Source organism: Simochromis diagramma, unplaced genomic scaffold (genome assembly GCF_900408965.1).
Source record: "Simochromis diagramma unplaced genomic scaffold, fSimDia1.1 OVJJ01000413.1, whole genome shotgun sequence".
In the NCBI taxonomy this organism is placed as follows: Eukaryota; Metazoa; Chordata; class Actinopteri; order Cichliformes; family Cichlidae; genus Simochromis; species Simochromis diagramma.
Genome location: NW_024386948.1, coordinates 910,076 through 928,634, shown reverse-complemented (window position 1 = coordinate 928,634; position 18,559 = coordinate 910,076). Strand labels below are relative to the sequence as shown.

Genomic DNA, 18,559 nt, shown 5'->3' with positions numbered 1-18,559 from the left:
TTTCAAGCGCAGATTTAAGTGAGTGCATTTAAACAATAGAGTCATCTTTCATCAGATAATTTCAATAGATACCCAACAACTGGGCAAAAAAATGTAATACAGTCAAGAACAAAGCAGAGCATATTAGAGTTATATAACAGGCTTAACAGACCCAGCTAACGTAGTATTGACTATCAGGTTCCACACAGTTTAAAGGTGTATGTTGCTATAAAGACATGTGAAATTATTGATTCAGTTTTTCTGTTCTGTTTAAATGATTAGGATCGAGTCATTGGACATATGACTTATTGATTACTAAAAACCAAGAAACCTCTTGTCCAAAGAAAGCAGATTAATAGTAGAAGTTAATAGAAAATGCTATGGTTGTAAAACACACACTATCGCAAAACCAGTTCAAAAATATGGCAAGTATATACTGGCTAATAGAGACAAACTCATTTGTTATTTGGATTTTTGACATTATTTATAATTGTTTTGGGGAAACGCAAAGGAAAGGACAGCAGGGATGGGTGAGTGATGGGTATATCTGCAACTTGGCAGCTCATCTCAGAGCAAGCCATGGCTCTTCTCTTCTCTTGACAGGCTGTGCTTCATGAAAGCAAAGTTTGTGGCGAGCTTTTTACTTACTTCCAATTTACTTCCAATGCCTCATACTATAAATGAATCAAGGAAAGGGCAAAAGGCCAGTGTGATGGGCAAGATTTGATTAAAAACAGTATATATAATCACTGAAATGTAATTAAGAAATAGTTTAGCTTGCTATTTATATATTATAGTATTTAATGGTTCTTGGGCAACAACTGTAATAATCTAAGTTTTCAAAATCCTGAAAACTAAAGCCCTCGTAAGACAGGCCTAGAGACAAGTCAGTGATTCCACGGCAACTATCAGTTCAAATCAATTCATTTTTATTTATATAGTGTCAAATCACAGCAGTCAACAGCAGTCATCTCGAGGCACTTTATGCTGGAAAGTAAAGACCCAAAAATAATACAGAGGAAACCCCAAAAATCAAACAACCCCCCTTTGATCAATAACTTGGTGACAGTGGGAAGGAAGAACTCCCTTTTAACAGGAAGGAACCTCTGATAGAACCAGGCTCAGGTCTGCTGTCTGGGGTGATGGGAAGATGACAGTATATAAGACACACTGTAGAAGAGAGCCAAAGATTCATAATAACCATTGATTAAATTGATTGTTAAACTAGAACTACAGGTTGCTATGGAAAAATGTATTGCCACGGTTGCCTGTGAAGTCGCCAAGCTATCTTCAAACACTTGCCAACTGCTAGCTTACCAGTGGTAAATTTGTGAAGGGTATGATGCAAACAACAAACAGAGACTGTTCACCTTAAAAGTAAAAGCTGGGCCTTTTGAAATGTGTTGGCAGCAGTAATAAGGCACAGTTTTACTATGAAGAAAGACTTGTGTTTTCTGTTTCTGCTTTGCTTCACACTTTTTATCATTCACTGAATAGTTGACAAGTATTTGCAGATAACATCTTCTACACAAGCACCGTTTTACCACCAATTTCAGCCAGTGACAGGCACCAACCTCCAGTAACCAGTCCCTAGCCAGTTGGGAAAATATACATTCTTCCCTAGTGAATGGAGGTTAAAAGATGGTTACAGAGACCGGTCTCTAGGTCTGTGAGACCGAAGGGACTCGTCTCATGTTAATAGAGAAATCAGAAATCTTAACAGAATCCCACAGACTCTACACGCAGCTGAGCATGTGCATAGTGTTCTTTATGCCAGCACCTCGCTGCCAGTGAGTTGAGCATGTCCTTATGGCAGGAGGTGTCTTCCTGCATGACAAATTTGCAGAGACAACAGCCTGCATATGCACTGATGGAATGCAAATTACCTCAAACAATGGCTACTTTTGTAGGCCGCTGAAACAATGCCCACCCCACTGCTTTGGGACTGTTACACTGCTTCATGCATACTGCATTTCCACTGTTGTTTATATTCCTTTTTGACAGCTATTTAAATATATAACTGTTCATATATATATTAGTGCTGCCAGTGTTAATCTCGTTAAAATGACGTTAACGCCATAACCGCATTAACGCGGCAAATTTCCATTAACGAGTTAACGCTAATGGTTTATATATACAGGATGGGCCATTTATATGGATACACCGTAATAAAATGGGAATGGTTGGTGATATTAAAGTCCTGTTTGTGGCACATTGGTATATGTGAGGGGGCAAACTCCTCAAGATGGGTGGTAACCATGGTGGCCATTCAGAAGTCGGCCATCTTGGATACAACTTTTGTTTTTTCAATAGGAAGAGGGCCATGTGACACATCAAACTTATTGATAATGTCACAAGAAAAACAATAGTGTGCTTGGTTTCAACGTAACTTTATTCTTTCATGAGTTATTTACAAGTTTCTCTTTGTTCACAGCCATTGACATGTCGAAGAGGTTAACACGTGAGGAGCGGATTGAAATTGTGTTGATATCTGGTGAACGCAGTAACCGGGTCATTGCAGCAGATTTCAATGCAAGACACCCTATGAGACCACCCATCTCCCATGCTACAGTCAGCAAACTGCTTGCTTAGTTTCATGAAACTGGTTCAGTGTTGGATTTGCCAAAATGTGAATGCAAGAAACCTGTCACTAATGAAGAAACATCAGTGGCTGTCCTAGCTTCATTCAGCAAGAGCCCACAGCGTAGCACTCGCCGCATGTCACTGGAGAGTGGCATTAGTCGAACATCCCTTCGGCGGATATTAGCTACTCACAAATGGCACCCTTACAAACTCCAGCTACTGCAGCATCTCAACGAGGATGACCCAGATCGGCGCACATAATTTGCAGAATGGGCAAAACAAAAATTGGAACAGGACCCTCAGTTCACGCAGAAGATTTTATTCAGTGATGAGGCAAACTTTTATGTGAATGGTGAAGTTAACAAACAAAACCACCGCTATTGGTCTGACACTAACCCACATTGGATGGATCCCTCCAAGACTGTTGGAACAACAAAAGTGATGGTTTGGTGTGGTATATGGGGTACAACGATAGTGGGTCCATTCTTCATCAATGGAAACCTCAAGGCCACTGGATATTTGAAATTGCTACATGATGATGTGTTTCCCTCTTTCTGCACTGAAGCTGGCATGTTCCCTGATTTATTCCAGCAAGATGGTGCACCACCACATTATGGGTGCCAGGTCCGAGCATTCCTAGATGAACAGTTTCCTGGAAAGTGGATTGGTCGTCGTGGGCAAGTTGAATGGCGCCCAAGGTCTCCCGATCTGCCCCCCTTAGACTTTTATCTTTGAGGTCATCTGAAGGCAATCGTCTATGGTGTGAAGATACGAGATTTGCAGCACCTGAAACTATGGATACTGGATGCCTGTGCTGGCATTTCTCCTGCGGTGTTGCTATCAGTGTGTGAAGAGTGGGAGAAGAGGGTTGCATTGACAATCCAACACAATGGGCAGCACATTGAACACTTTTTTAAGTGGTCAGTAACTTGTAAATAACTCATGAAAGAATAAAGTTACATTGAAGCACACCATTGTTTTTCTTGTGACATTATCAATAAGTTTGATGTGTCACATGGCCCTCTTCCTATTGAAAAAACAAAAGTTGTATCCAAGATGGCCGACTTCTAAATGGCCACCATGGTCACCACCCATCTTGAGGAGTTTGCCCCCTCACATATACTAATGTGCCACAAAAAGGACTTTAATATCACCAACCATTCCCATTTTATTACGGTGTATCCATATAAATGGCCCACCCTGTACTATAAATTCCACATACTAGTCTTTTTTTCTCACAATTGGGATGTTTTTTTATATTAATGATTCTGTTCACAACTCTTGGTAAACTACTCTAAAACTGTTACATTGTGATGTTGTATATCAGCACTACCAAACTAGCCTAGTACTAGTTTGGTCTCCATCACAAAGGCTGCTAGTTTCATGTATTATTCCCATTTCACAACATTCTAGGCCTATCCATCCATTTCCACTTATTCAATTAAACCTATCCCAACTGCCATAGGGCGAGAGGCGGGGTACACCCAGGACAGGTCAGATTCACATTCACACCTATGGCCAACATAGAATTATCTGTTAACCTAATCACATTAACCACATTGTAAGTCATCAAAGAAATTAGCCATATAAAGATAATTGCACTGCAAAAACCTTAAACATTTAGACTTCACTGAACATGACTTTTTTCACACTTATGGTTCATATACTGTAGTTTTTCCATGATGCATCCACATGTGATGCACTCATGCAATAATTTATGCACAATTATTGCATGAGTGCATAACTGTGCATAAACAGAATGACACCACACATTTAAACACATGCATGCCAGTGCTTATCATCATACATACTTGGTGAGGCATTCCCGTCCCTCCCTGGCACTGTTCATGCTGTCCCAACTGTATGGGGGCCCCTGCAGTCCTCCCCAGGAGCCTGGGCCAGGAGGCGGCCAGCCTGATGTTTTGTTCTTATGGCTAAAGAAATGGAGCAAAGGAAAAGCAAGCACATTTTAAGAGACAATTAAAGCAAATAATGTATTCCAGACTAAAAATAACTGTTCGATTAAGTATCGATTGGCCTTTTGTTTTGGGTAATAAAGACAAACAGCGACCGTCATCTTTAATCGAGACAGTGAAAACCTGGTAAGATGGATAGCATTACTGGATTTCAAGACTACAGTGTAACAGTTTTACCCAGATTTTACTCCATTTGGAAAATGCGATCATCATACAGCATTTAAATAAAACTAGTATATTCAAAATAAACTCTCAGAAACACTTTGTGCACCTCTAGTTTGATTTTTGCTCATTCCAATTAGTAAGACTTCTTGTCTCCCGGTGTGAGATCGCACTGCTTAGTGCAATCGACCGCAGTCAAATAACAGCTCATCGACTCCGCAGATAGGCAATCGATGGCTGCACGCACGAGCGGCTCCATGGTGGTCGCTCAGCAGAACGGTACGCACACGGTGAGGGAACACACTGATGTGACAGCTGATTCTCTTATTGCAGATTAAGCTAACAATGCCATTATGGGTTTCAGGAGGGTGGGAGTCCACGGAGTCAAAGGGGAAGAGATGGGAGAAGAGCCACTGTGGCACCTCAGTGGGTATTATACCAGAAAAGAAAATGATGAGAACTGGATGTATCATCCTAGTGACTCATAAAAATTTACAGTAAGTCTCACATGCTACAGTGACTAATCGCACACAGATCATTAAGCACCCATCCCCTAACTCTCCACGGAAATAATGTGCAGCATCTGCATGTGCTCATCTTTACTGTTTGATTTATTTTGTTTAGACTACTCCCTCTGCCACAAACCAGGAGAAGTTTATGCCTGCCGGAGCAAGTTGATGCATAGCTACGGTAAGAATTAGTCTTAGCGGCATTTCAGTGGCAAAATGCAGACTTGTATTTGATCGAACAGCTGATTCTCCAGTGCTTTCTGCACATTTAATGTTCCCGCTCTTGCTTTTCTCAAAAGTGACTAAGGCAAGCTGTTCAGTCACCATCTGACACACATTTTTAAAGCAGGTGAAATTGCATACTAGATGAGGACATCATCGCCGTACGAATCCAGCCAATCCATTCCCATATTGTGCTCTTGATGGGTTGAATACATCAGTCAGTCATATCATAGCGTGCTGTATATGAAACAGAAAACTGTCCTTTGACTCAAAGTGTATGATGGCCTTAAATAAAGTCTAAAAGGGATGTTTCAGCTGTCTCCAGACAAATATTTTGCATTTTGCAGAGCTTAAAAAGATGAACAGCTGATTTTGGAATTATCCTTAGAAGCAACAGATCCATTTCAACACTTTCCGGCTTTTGAGTTCCACTCCTCTCTATTCGGTTTCCTTCCACGGATTACGCTTAGATGCTTCTGTTTCTGCTGATCTTCAGTCATCTGGAAGAAAAACATATCCACTCTCCACTTTAGAATCCCAATCAGAAGCTCTTGCACCCAGAAGACACACTGGCCGTGGCGTTAACGGCTGTGCAGATCTCCAGTGTGCAGCCAGACATTCATCTATTTGTCTTTGTGCTGCTGCTGCTGGTGCTGCTGCTGCTGAGAGCAGCTTTGGTCCAACCTGAACTAAACTGCTGTGGCCTCGTCTCCTTTATCCCATAATCCCTCTCATCACAGAGAAAACAAATCCACGCTGTGTGTGTCTCCAAGTGTGAGCATGAGTGTTTCTGTGTGTGAGCGTGTTCAGCTGTGTATAACTATGTGAGGATGTGTGTGTGTGTGTGTGTGTGTGGAGGGGGGGAGTAAGAGGATTTTGGGAGACCAGCACCGCGTGTATGGAAATGCTGCTCCAGCTGAGAGCTGGAGTCACACGGCAGGAAGCAGGAAGAGGAAACTGAAAGTTCACCTGGACGCCATCGCTGCTTTACTTGCCACTTTTGGTCTTTTTGCAGAAAAGGGGAAAAAAAACAAGAACTTTCCCTAAGTAGACAGGAATGTCGTACAATAAAACTGAAAAGGTGAGCGAGTTATAAAATAAATGCTAGTGTTAGCATAAGAAGTTAAATGTGCTTAGAATGACAATGCTAGCATGCAACCCCTCAAAAGATAATGATTAAGCAATTGTAATTTGATTACTTAGTGTCAAACCTCTGGTAATACACAGTGGCCAAAGTACAGCCAAGACTTAAGGGGGTGCATGAGGAGTTTTAATGGCTCAAAAGCAGCATTAGCTTTACTAAAAGTGAAATGTGTAAAAAAAAAACCCACTACTATCATTTCTGTATTATCTGTCCTGTTGTATTAAACATGTCAAACATACATAATGTGAATGAGTACTTGCCCCATTTCTTATTCCTTGTAGTTTTGATATGTCATATCAAACATATTTTTAATATTTGTCAAAGATAACCTGAGTATATACAAAATGCAGTTTCTTAATGCTGATTTCATTCATTTAATCCAAGCCTACTCGGGCCTGTGTGAAAAAGTAATTGCTCTCTAAACGTAAAAACTGGTTCTGCTGTGCTTGGCAGGAGGAACTGCAATCAGGTGTTTGCTCTAACTGGCAATGAGTCTTTTACATCACCGTGGAGGAATTTTGGCTCCCTTTTCTTTGAAGTATTGTTTTAATTCAACCACACTGGAGCTTCTTTTTTTTTTTTTTAAATCATGAACAGCCTGTTTGAAGTCATGCTAAAGCGTCTCATTCAGATTTAAGTCTGTAATTTGATAGTCCAATTTTATTGTTTGTTTACTTTTCATAAACCTTTCCAGACTGATCGATGTCAGTGACTTTGTTTCTCAGCTGTTTCTTTAGATAGTCGCTTGATGTGTTGCTTTTTGAGATCCTTTAGCTTATTTCTCTTTCATTCAACAGGGCCTGAGTGTAGCTGGTGAAATTGAACTTTGCTTCCCCAAAAAATTTGATTAATCACAAAGGGGACAATTGCTTTTTTATACAGGGTTAGGTGGGTTTGGATAGCTTTTGTCCCTTCTACTCCTCCTAATATTGAAATTTTGTCAACACTAGTGACACCTTTTCAGTAACTGTTACAGTAACTTACATTTTACACTGTTACTTTACAACTAATTTTGTACGTATGGACAACATGGACAGTTATAAATGACCCTTGGGTATTTGGGTATTTTTTAACACGTATTCTTAATGCCATGAAAGGGAAACTCTAACCCAAAAGAACCGTTGTATAGCTAACCAAGCAGTTCTTAGCACCTACAATTAACCTGGGGGTAAAAATGAAAATAAAACAATCACTAAGGAGGCGTCCGAGTGGGATTATACGTACTGTCAACTGCTGCTAAATGAGTCTTTCAGATCCTTCAAAGATGAAAAATGTCAACTTGCTGGGAAAGGTAAAGCCAGAGTTACTAAAATTAAGGACCATATATCTGTATAATATAAAAAAATCTTCATAGTTACTGTATATCAGACAGTTTTGTAGACATTTAGGTTTATAACCAAACTCTAACATGGAAAATAAAGCCAGCAATCTTATTCAGTCCAGCCTGGGTAACACCTGGACCATTACTGCTCTGTATCAAAATCTGTCAAAATAATTTTTCAAAATGGAAAATTATAACCCTTTAATTCTATGTTCAATCAATAAATTACCATTCGTAACTTTGTTCGGCATCACAAGTGTTACAGCAGCATGTTTAAGATAACATTTTTATTATTAACTGCACTGAAATGTTTTCTATCCCTACAGATGATTCAGTCTTCTTTATTGCTTCTCTCAATAATTCTTAATATTTCCGAAATAGAAGGTATTTCTTACTAAATAACGTCTGTGGAGAAACGTACAAACTTGCATAAAAATGAACCCTGAAACCACACCGTACCTCTGTCTAATTGAAGTGGTAAAGCTTAGTTTGTGTACACAAGCCCCCACTCATCCCTGTTTCCTCCTTTGAAGAGTTTTACTTCAACCTGCGGCCAATCCAATATGCATTCAAAAGAGACAGCAGGGTCCTTTGTTCATAGGTTTGCCTTTGCTGAAAAGGACAGTGTATTGACTTCAAAAAGGTGTCTTTTCTTTTAAATTGATCAACTCGTGTTTCTCTCCAAAACTTTATCCAAGGGATTGATTTCTCTCAGTCATTCACACCACTCCTCAAAGTCGTTTTACAAACTCCATCAAAGTCTTTCTCAGTCTTTCAAAAATGTGTACAGGCAAAAACTGTATTTAGCGAAAGAGTGTTAGCCACAACTGAGTAAAAAGATAACTTTCAGACTTTATCACGATAAGACCATTAAGCATGGATTAAAATTGTATTAAACTGTAACAATATTTTATTGATTAAATCATTTTAGGTTGAGTAAAATGTTTATAAATGGACCACCTTTATGCTAGGCTAGAGCTAAATGCTACAATTAGCATGTTTTCTAGATATTCCATTTGAGAATCTCTTCAGAAATGTATCACTTTCTAAATTTTGTATTTACATCAAAATGGAAAAAAATATTAGCTGTCTGAATGCATTTAGCTTTTCTGATAACCATGAGCTTTTTTTTAATTTTTTTTTAAAGTTTTGACTTTTTCAACACCCAATGAAAAATGTTACCTACAAAGGTTTTTGAAATCCATCATGTGGGAGATTATGAATATCACATTTGGTGACAAATTTAACCAATTTATCTTAAATAAATATTTTACCAAGAAGGTTAACCCACTTTTGATGCTAAAAATAACAACTTTTTTTTTGTTACATATTAAGCTCCTGAATTTTATAACATCAGTAAAGTTTAAGGCAAATTATAAAGTTAGTTGCCTGTTAAACAAAACACTAGAAAGACAAAACCTACAGATTTTAACAGAGGCAAACAATATTTTTCATCTGCTGCCCAACGTTTAGATGACTGTGAGTTTTAACTTACATCAGTTTTATCTCAAGGTAATCTGTTAAAAACTAACATGAACAACCCATGATAACACATGAAGTGTTGCTAGCTAGATAACATGAATGCCATATTTAGCAGGAGTTCTACTGTATAGAATTACAGCTACCTTTTACTCTACTGATAACATATTTTACTATTAGAAAATAAAAGAATACATTTACATTTAAAATAACACTGAAAATGAAAATAAAACAGTGTGTTTTTTATGTATTAAAAACATCAGCCTACATATTGATATATATTAATATATCATTCAGTTTAAATTTTAACACTCTTGCTAAAATGAACATTGTATTTTTGTTCTAATAACTTGTGCTGTTAGTAAATATATATGTTACTTTTATCAAAAGATGACTAATATAGTTCACGTCATCTGTGAGTTACGAAAAAATTAAAAAAAAATTAAAAGTGCCCCCACTCTTCTGTACTTAAAAGGACTTTACATAGAATATTTCTTAATTAGTTGTTTGTAATTTGGCATTAAGTAATCGACACATGATTATGGTGGTATTTTTGAGTGCATTAGAATCCCCTTGCTTTCTTCCTGTAGTTAATCTCTGCTGCCAGTGATTTGTTATGGCCGGCCTTTCATTGACTCTCATTAAAGATATCGATCCTCTCAGTCTTTACATTAGCCTGTTTTAAACACTAAGAACAAAGAGTGATTTATTAGACTCAGTCTATATCCTCGTACATATACAAAGGCACATTATCAGTTTGTGGGACCTTATTACACCTGTATATATTTGCACACATGGTGAATAAATGTCTGTGCTTGCAAAGTAACAAAGACTGCGGTTGGTCAGATTGATTTTTGCTGTATCATATGTCAAACCCCCACGGAAAACGGTCGAGCCAGCTGGCACGGACTTTGATCCTCCGCCACATGCTCCAGTCAGCAATAACGCACAGCCCCAAACACTGTGCTTAACAAATGTTTCATTTCTTATGTCCTGCAGCGATTATTTGGGCTGTTACTGTCCAGTAAAATAATCCTTAAGGGTCAGACAGCACGTATGCCTTATATACAGTAGTCTATCAGATTGGATTAAAATGCTTCTTTTTTTTTTTCTCCAGTATGATTGTTGAAGAGTTCGTATAATATCGTGCAAATCAAAAATCACTAGAAAATAGCGATGAAAATAGAAAATAAAATGAATGATTATTGACTATTGGAATCTGTGATAGTGGTAACCTAAAACTGAAGGCTTAGGCTTGGGGTTAGAGTTGGGCTAGTCTAAGAAATTTATGACATTCAATATTGTGTCAAAGTTTTAGACGCTTCAAAGGTTTTGATTCTTATCCATCAAGCAATGCTATGACAGAGCTCTCTGGTCAGCATCAAATTCATCCAGCATCATGACAGCAACCCCAAACAATCAGTCATAAAAAACCATTTCAGCGACAAAAAGAACAAGAAATTCTACAACAGATGGTATGGCCCCCACACAGCTCTGATCTTAACATCCTGAAGGCAGTCTGAGATTATATGAAGAGAAACAGCTAAGACCAGCTAAGTCCACAGAATCGTAAGACATTTAAAGGCATTACTTTAAGATCAGAGATCAGCCATACTGTGATTTTCTTTTCTTTTTTGTTCTCTTCGATTCTCAATTACGTTATGCTTATGTGCCGTGTCTAAGCGGGTTCTCTGCTATTCGCTCTTACCTTATATGTCTGCTTTGGACCACTAAACCCTGACATTATCGGTCTCTATGTGACACTCTTTGAAGGAAAATGGGGTACAAAGAAGGGTCTGAGTCACTGAGCCATTTCTGCATTGGCCTTTACTGACACACAGTTTCAGCTCTGACTTCGAATCAGCAGAATTATGATTCAAACAAGATGCTGTAACATTTCAATGATCCAGCCTCAAGAATGAGGCCATTTGAAGGACCGTCTCTGCCAGTGGCCTGTCTACTTATTACTGCATGGAGTGAAAATAATTTTATTTGACCTCCCTTTTTTGAATAGACTATAGACACACAACACGCACAACCACAAGGGGAGATATTACATTTTCAAATCCCCTCAAGATCTTTAGGCAGACTGAATGAAACTGCACAAAGGCAAAGCTCTCCCAAAATGCTTTAGCCTACATTATAACAATACTTACTGCAGTCAGTAGGGTAAAATCCACCTCCCCCATCTTGAGTGGCCTTGCCAATTCCCACCACTTTACACTCTACAGAACAACTAGGGTAATTTCAGATCAAGCACACTTCTGTGGGAGACTTGTTTTCTTTCTTTTACAAGCTGAGCAGGATGCGTCTCAGAATACAAGGATGTGTAGGTGAAGTGGTCGGGAGGAGCTTTGTGAGTTCCCTTCATCTTCAGTTCCCTCACGTTATAACATGCCAGTCGAGTCTTCAATAAAAATTGTTCGTCACAATCTATCTTTCATAGACAGAGAATTATTAAAGTGATTCAGGAAAAAATCTGATCATAGGTATTTCACCTGAATGGACTTGAGATGGTATGCAAAGAGAATGTATTTTTACTTGCTGTGATTTCGCACTACCAAACATGCAAAGGCTCCTTTGCAAAAACTTCACAATTAGCCTGAAGTAACGGTGTGCATGTTTCGAGAACACCTTCTTTTAACTCAGCAGGAGGCTCCATTAACAACACCCTGGCTCTGGTTTAGAGGTCCCGCAGAAAAGCACGGGATGAAGGCTGGCTGTCTTTCTTCTGGTTTAAAGTTTCAGAAATAAAGAGGAGTGCGGGAAGCAGACTTAAATCCCATACAGACTGTGATAACAGCTTGTGGGTTCGTTGCGTTTTACACTGTGCAAGCGAGCACCGTGTAATAAAATCTTGGTCACAATCTGTGCCGTGTTGTGCTATAAATTTTGGAGCGTGTCAGATTGTGTGATGGATGCCTGGGAAATCGGAACGTGACAGCATCACTTAGAAAAATTGCAAACAGAGACGTATCATAATATCATCATCTTAAATCATCCTTTGGCTCAGTAAAGTCTATCAAAAGGCAACTTTTAACCATCGCAGCTACATTACTATATGTATTCACATACAGTGGCTTGCAAAAGTATACACGTGAGAAGTGGAACGAAAATCATACATGATTCCAAACATCTTTTACAAATAAATAACTGCAAAGTGGGGTGTGCATAATTATTCAGCCCCCTTTGGTCTGAGTGCAGTCAGTTGCCCATAGACATTGCCTGATGAGTGCTATAGACTAAATAGAGTGCACCTGTGTGTAATCTAATATCAGTAGAAATACAGCTGCTCTGTGACGGCCTCAGAGGTTGTCTAAGAGAATATTGGGAGCAACAACACCATGAAGTCCAAAGAACACACCAGACAGGTCAGGGATAAAGTTATTGAGAAATTTAAAGCAGGCTTAGGCTACAAAAAGATTTCCCAAGCCTTGAACATCCCACGGAGCACTGTTCAAGCGATCATTCAGAAATGGAAGGAGTATGGCACAACTGTAAACCTACCAAGACAAGGCCGTCCACCTAAACTCACAGGCCGAACAAGGAGAGCGCTGATCAGAAATGCAGCCAAGAGGCCCATGGTGACTCTGGACGACCTGCAGAGTTCTACAGCTCATCACTCTGAACACACCAACCCCACTGTCAAATATGGGGGTGCCAGCATCATGCTTTGGGGGTGCTTCTCTTCAGCAGGGACAGGGAAGCTGGTCAGAGTTGATGGGAAGATGGATGGAGCCAAATACAGGGCAATCTTGGAAGAAAACCTCTTGGAGTCTGCAAAAGACTTGAGACTGGGGCGGAGGTTCACCTTCCAGCAGGACAACGACCCTAAACATAAAGCCAGGGCAACAATGGAATGGTTTAAAACAAAACATATCCATGTGTTAGAATGGCCCAGTCAAAGTCCAGATCTAAATCCAATCAAGAATCTGTGGCAAGATCTGAAAACTGCTGTTCACAAACGCTGTCCATCTAATCTGACTGAGCTGGAGCTGTTGCAAAGAAGAATGGGCAAGGATTTCAGTCGCTAGATGTGCAAAGCTGGTAGAGACAGACCCTAAAAGACTGGCAGCTGTAACTGCAGCAAAAGGTGGTTCTACAAAGTATTGACTCAGGGGGCTGAATAATTACGCACACCCCACTTTGCAGTTATTTATTTGTAAAAAAATGTTTGGAATCATGTATGATTTTCGTTCCACTTCTCACGTGTTCACCACTTTGTGTTGGTCTTTCACGTGGAATTCCAATAAAATTGATTCATGTTTGTGGCTGTAATGTGACAAAATGTGGAAAAGTTCAAGGGGGCCGAATACTTTTGCAAGCCACTGTATAAGCTGTGTATCGGTGCTCATTTTGGTTGATCTGTCTGTTTTTAATGTCAATCAGCATTAATCAAACTGTTCAACTGTTAATGAACAGCAACTCAAACAAACACTCATCACAGCCAGTGTATGCAGAAGAGCATCTCTAAATGTATAACATGTCAAGCATCGAAGCAGATGGGCTTACAGCAACAGAAGAGCACACAGCCAGAAGTGACCATATTTGGATAAGACAGTGGCATGCCAAGTTATCAGTTAATGTTAGCAAGCTAGGTTAGTACGGTGAATCAATACAGTGTATGATTACATCTCAGAGACATAGATACCTGCTAATTAGTACTAAGCAACATACTATACCAATAAAATGGTAGAATTTCTCTCGCTTCTTGGATGGTCTGTTTGTAGAATTAGCAGGCATAAACACAGAAAAAGGTCCAGGTCAGTGATTTGAATTAGCTGTGAGTAATCACTCCCTGTTTCTGCTCCCACTTGTTGTTCCATTAGTTAGGCCTACTTTTAAGCCTTAAACCATTTAAATGAGGTAGTTGTCATGAAATTCACCCCCCATACTTTTGTTCTAAACAGATGAAATAACTACAGAGATGGCAATCAGGCAGTAACCATGTAACTTGAATTTAGAAAGTGTGTATTTCAACATAGGAGCATATGAGGATTGAGTGGCTTCCTGATCTAAGATGCTATTGCACAATATACAGTGTAAGTCTGGTGAGAGCTGCCAGTCTCATCAAAGATGATGTGTTTGCACGAGGGCTGCAAACACATCATCTCATAAAATTCCGCATTCGTCGATGTGGAATTTTATTGTCGTCACGTCACGTAAATGTGTTTTTGTAACTGCAATACACTACAGGAAGTTATGGTGGCAGCAATGCCTATATGGTCTACCAAGACTGCACTCTCGCTACACTCTGCTACTAACGAAGCAGAGTGTAGCGAGAACGACAAAACAGAAGAATGGAAAAATATGGAAATGAAGATTTGAAAAACTGTTAAAAGCATTTCTCACAAAACAAACAAAGTTAAATGCAGACTGTGTAAGGTGAAGCTTTCCTTCCACGACAGCACTGCTGCAGTGCATGAGTATTTAAATGCCGGCACTCTGGAGCTGTGATGTCCGTTACACCCATTAAAGAGGAGTAGCTACACTGCTTCCTAGGTGTTGTTTTCCTCGCATTAATATTAGTGTTTATTCTGAATAGTAAACCTCTGCCACTTAACATTAGGTAGTTGATTAGTAACAGTCTTCTCTAATTTTTTTTGTTCTGTTTTACTAGTGTTAATAAAGGGCGTATAGATGAGTTTGACCTGCTCATGAACCTCTCAAAGGGCTGAAGTCATGACAGAGAGCATCTTTACCATGGCTACCAGCTGCTGGGAACATCATCCAAAAAATAAGAGCAAGCCTCACTCCAGAGCATGTCCACTGCAATCTTGGATTCATGAACTGAACCGTATTACCTAATATTTTGACTTGTTTCATTATTTTCATTTGGTGTGGGATGAGGTAACAGGGTGATATTCACAGGTGGGCAGGCTGGAGCCTAGAACAGGAAGTTTGCCCACAGGAAGCGGAGATGAGAGTTATTGAAATAATAGTTGACCAATCGACTAATCGAAGAAAAATTAGGCAGATTAGACCACTATCAAAATAATCGTTAGCTGCAGTCACGCTTTGCACACTGCAGTCAAGTTAACATCTCATCTAAATTAACTGGATTTGCACTACTGTCAGTAAAACAGGAGCGTCCATTGATCTGGCATCGATCTGTCAGTTGAAATTTCTTAATTGGCTTGCTAATATGGCTTCTCCCTCTTCCTGATTGTACTCATTAAAACTCTGAGTTTGCACAGTCTCGGGTCCTAACCAGATAACTCCAGCTCCTGAATGTCCTCCCGCGCCGTCCTCACCCCCCTCTCCTCTCTCATTCCATTTGCTGCCTTTTCCCCCATCTCTCCTACTTATTCGGTCTTCCCGCTGTTCATAAATGAAACATTGATGAACGCTGTTAAAAGTTGCCCTAGAAGTGCTCTCACTTTATACAGCTTTACTATCTGAACACGACATGCTTCGGCTCTCAGCGCATTTTCCACACACGTGCGCACACAAACGCCTTCTTTTTGTGTGAGCCGTTGAATATTAAATCTCCATTCAGTAAGCTCCCCCAGTATCTTTCAGAGTTTGCTTAAACAAGCATAACAGAATAAAAAAAAAAAAATACAAAGCACACAGACACACAAAACACTGCAAGAGTTTCACAAAGTTGCTAATTTGCAGCAAAGGCTTTGGAAACTCATAGAATTACACATATGCAAATTCAATGAATGCAGGAAGAAGTATTTTATTGACTCATCAACTCCACGGTTAATGAATTAATACACCCAGATGATCCCTGCTTACCTTCCAACCAACAACCAGCAACTTTACAACCATCCAACATCACAACCTCCCAATCAGACCTATCATCTATCCCCAGATAAACTGTAGCCTGACCATGTTTTTGTGCATCTCGCTTAAAACAGCCCAACCTGGCCTAGACCTGTCACCTTTACACGTTGGTTGCTACTACCTTTCATACCAGTGTCTGGAGCAGGAAGCTGCTGTCACAATTTGCAGTTACACAAACAAATAAGCTATAATATGACTGTTTTGCTGTTTGTGAGCAACAACACCAGAGCTACATAAATCACTGAAAAATAATCTGCAGCAATTTTCAGTGGACTGGAAGAGGCTGGTGTTAAAGCCATTTATCAAAATGTTTTTTTTCTCTAACAATAAGGTGATTTATTTCGTTTTGACCATGTCCTCTCGGGCTGCCATGACTCTAAACGACCAGATACAATCATTTGTATTTCCCCGTCAGCCAACCAAGCTGCTCGGTCTGTAGCCTAGCGGCACTAACTGCCGAAGCAGTGAGTCACTGCTCTTCTGCTGTTTTATGGTTGCGGGTGACCATTGCATTTCGGGCGCCATGCCGTGCCGCAGTGGTGCACAATAAAGCCATCCCTCTGCAAACAAATTGTCCCCGCCGATCATAATAAATGCTGAACTTTACTTGCAGTTATCAGTTTGATTCGCATCATTCTGTCCTTCGGAGATGAAACCGGGCTCGTTACAAACCCTCATTAGTCTCACTGATGTGGAAACATGCCAACAGCCTGTGATGATGGAATCAATTAATAGCTCGCCATAAAAATGCTACTCCTTACAAAGACATCAAAGCAGGCAGGCGGGGGAGCTGCTCCTATTCAGGCTTGCCACTCAGACAACTTCAGGACCAGGGACAGCTCCCGTCTTATTCCACGGCGCCTACAGAATGTGAATGCTCGCCGTTCAAGTCGATGCACATACACGTTGTATAAGCAGACAGAGATGTCAGGGTTATGTCAATATGTACACAGTCAGCTGCATCAATCACAGCTGTCCGGCCCGGTGAAACCTCGGGGCACTGCAGCCTCATTTAACAATGAAGCTTGTGCTGGAAAGCAGGCCACGGGTATCACCTCAGACAGCGTGACAGCAGCCTCAACAAATGCCACATTGGGTAAACTATTTTTAAGGGCTTCACGGCTATTTGTTTGCTCATTCTTTATCTTTTCTGCGTCTTTGCAGCTTTAGTCAAAGCGAGGACGCCCCGTCCTCTCCCTGTGTAAAGATTAACTGCAATAAAAAACACGCATTTATACACAGATCTCTGCTCAGGGACTGCCTTTAACTGCACTGCCAAATGTCATTTTACAGCATTTGGCAAGCGTCAGTTTGTGGAAATGTCACATTTCTACAAGGGAGTGTCCAGTTACAAGACATGAGGAGATCACTGATGAAAGCTCAAGATCCCAGTGAGGGAGTTAAGATGGAAAGCATATGGTGGGTGAACACCCATGTGCACTTTTTAGTTACTCATATCTAGGAGGACGCCTTACTAGCATCCTCCTAGATATGAGTATCAAACATAAGGTCCTTAAATGACCTGGCAAAGTCTGGCCCACTGGACAGTTTTCGAAAATGTGAAGGAGGGCATAGATTTTTTAGACTTTTAACTATATTTTCACAAGTTTTGCAGCTTTTCCTGCTGATAAAGACCTCACTCATTGTCATTAATACTATACCAAAGTAGTTGATGATGAATAAACAAGGAAGGCGGAGTTCTGCTGGTCGTTCAGCCCACTTAAGATCAAAGTGGGCTGTATGTGGCCCATGCTGTAAAATGGGTTTGTCATCCTGCCCTAACAGTTCTCTGATAACAGAGTCACACTCAGGACAACAGTGGTTGAAGACCACAGCATGATCACAGTAATTATTGAAATTGAAACATTGTTGCCAGTGAGATGATTGCTTTGAAAAATGGGGACCAAGTCTGCAACCACTCACAGTCAGTTGCCATCTTCAACTGTTGGTTGAAGATGGCAGTTGGTGTGCCAACTGTAGTGATAAAATGAGAACAACTCAGAGCCATCAGTCTGCTGTAAGTTGGCAATCTGTGATAATACAGCAATGAGCTATAATGAATACTTGAGAATCACAAATCAGTTGCTGTCTTATTAAACAGAAGTAAGATAAGACAGGACGTAAAGCTTTAGTTTCTAAAAAGGGGCTGAAAGCTCACCTGGGCTTTTCTTTACGTTTTAACAAAACATGCCCTATAATGTTCCCCCTCAGGGTCCCATGAGAATTTATATATTTTTGCGTTGTGTTAATGATTCTTTTATTGGATTTTAATGCGTCTACTCCATGTACAACACTTACACAAGAAGCGTTGTAAATAAAACATGAAGTTTGCTTGGTTTTAACATGCCAACCCCATACCTGTGTAAATATACATTTTGAATTCTTGCGATGT

At 40.0% G+C, this 18,559-nt stretch overlaps 1 protein-coding gene across 1 annotated transcript in view; it reads right to left on the bottom strand.

Annotated features, from left to right (window-relative positions):
- LOC120737561 (FERM and PDZ domain-containing protein 4-like) overlaps positions 1-18,559 on the bottom strand; it is a 63,276-nt gene that overhangs the window by 30,584 nt on the left and 14,133 nt on the right. The window contains exon 2 of the mRNA XM_040038348.1: positions 4,374-4,496. Within this exon, the coding sequence (XP_039894282.1) occupies positions 4,374-4,496 (123 nt within the window). The remainder of the gene's footprint in view (positions 1-4,373; positions 4,497-18,559) is intronic.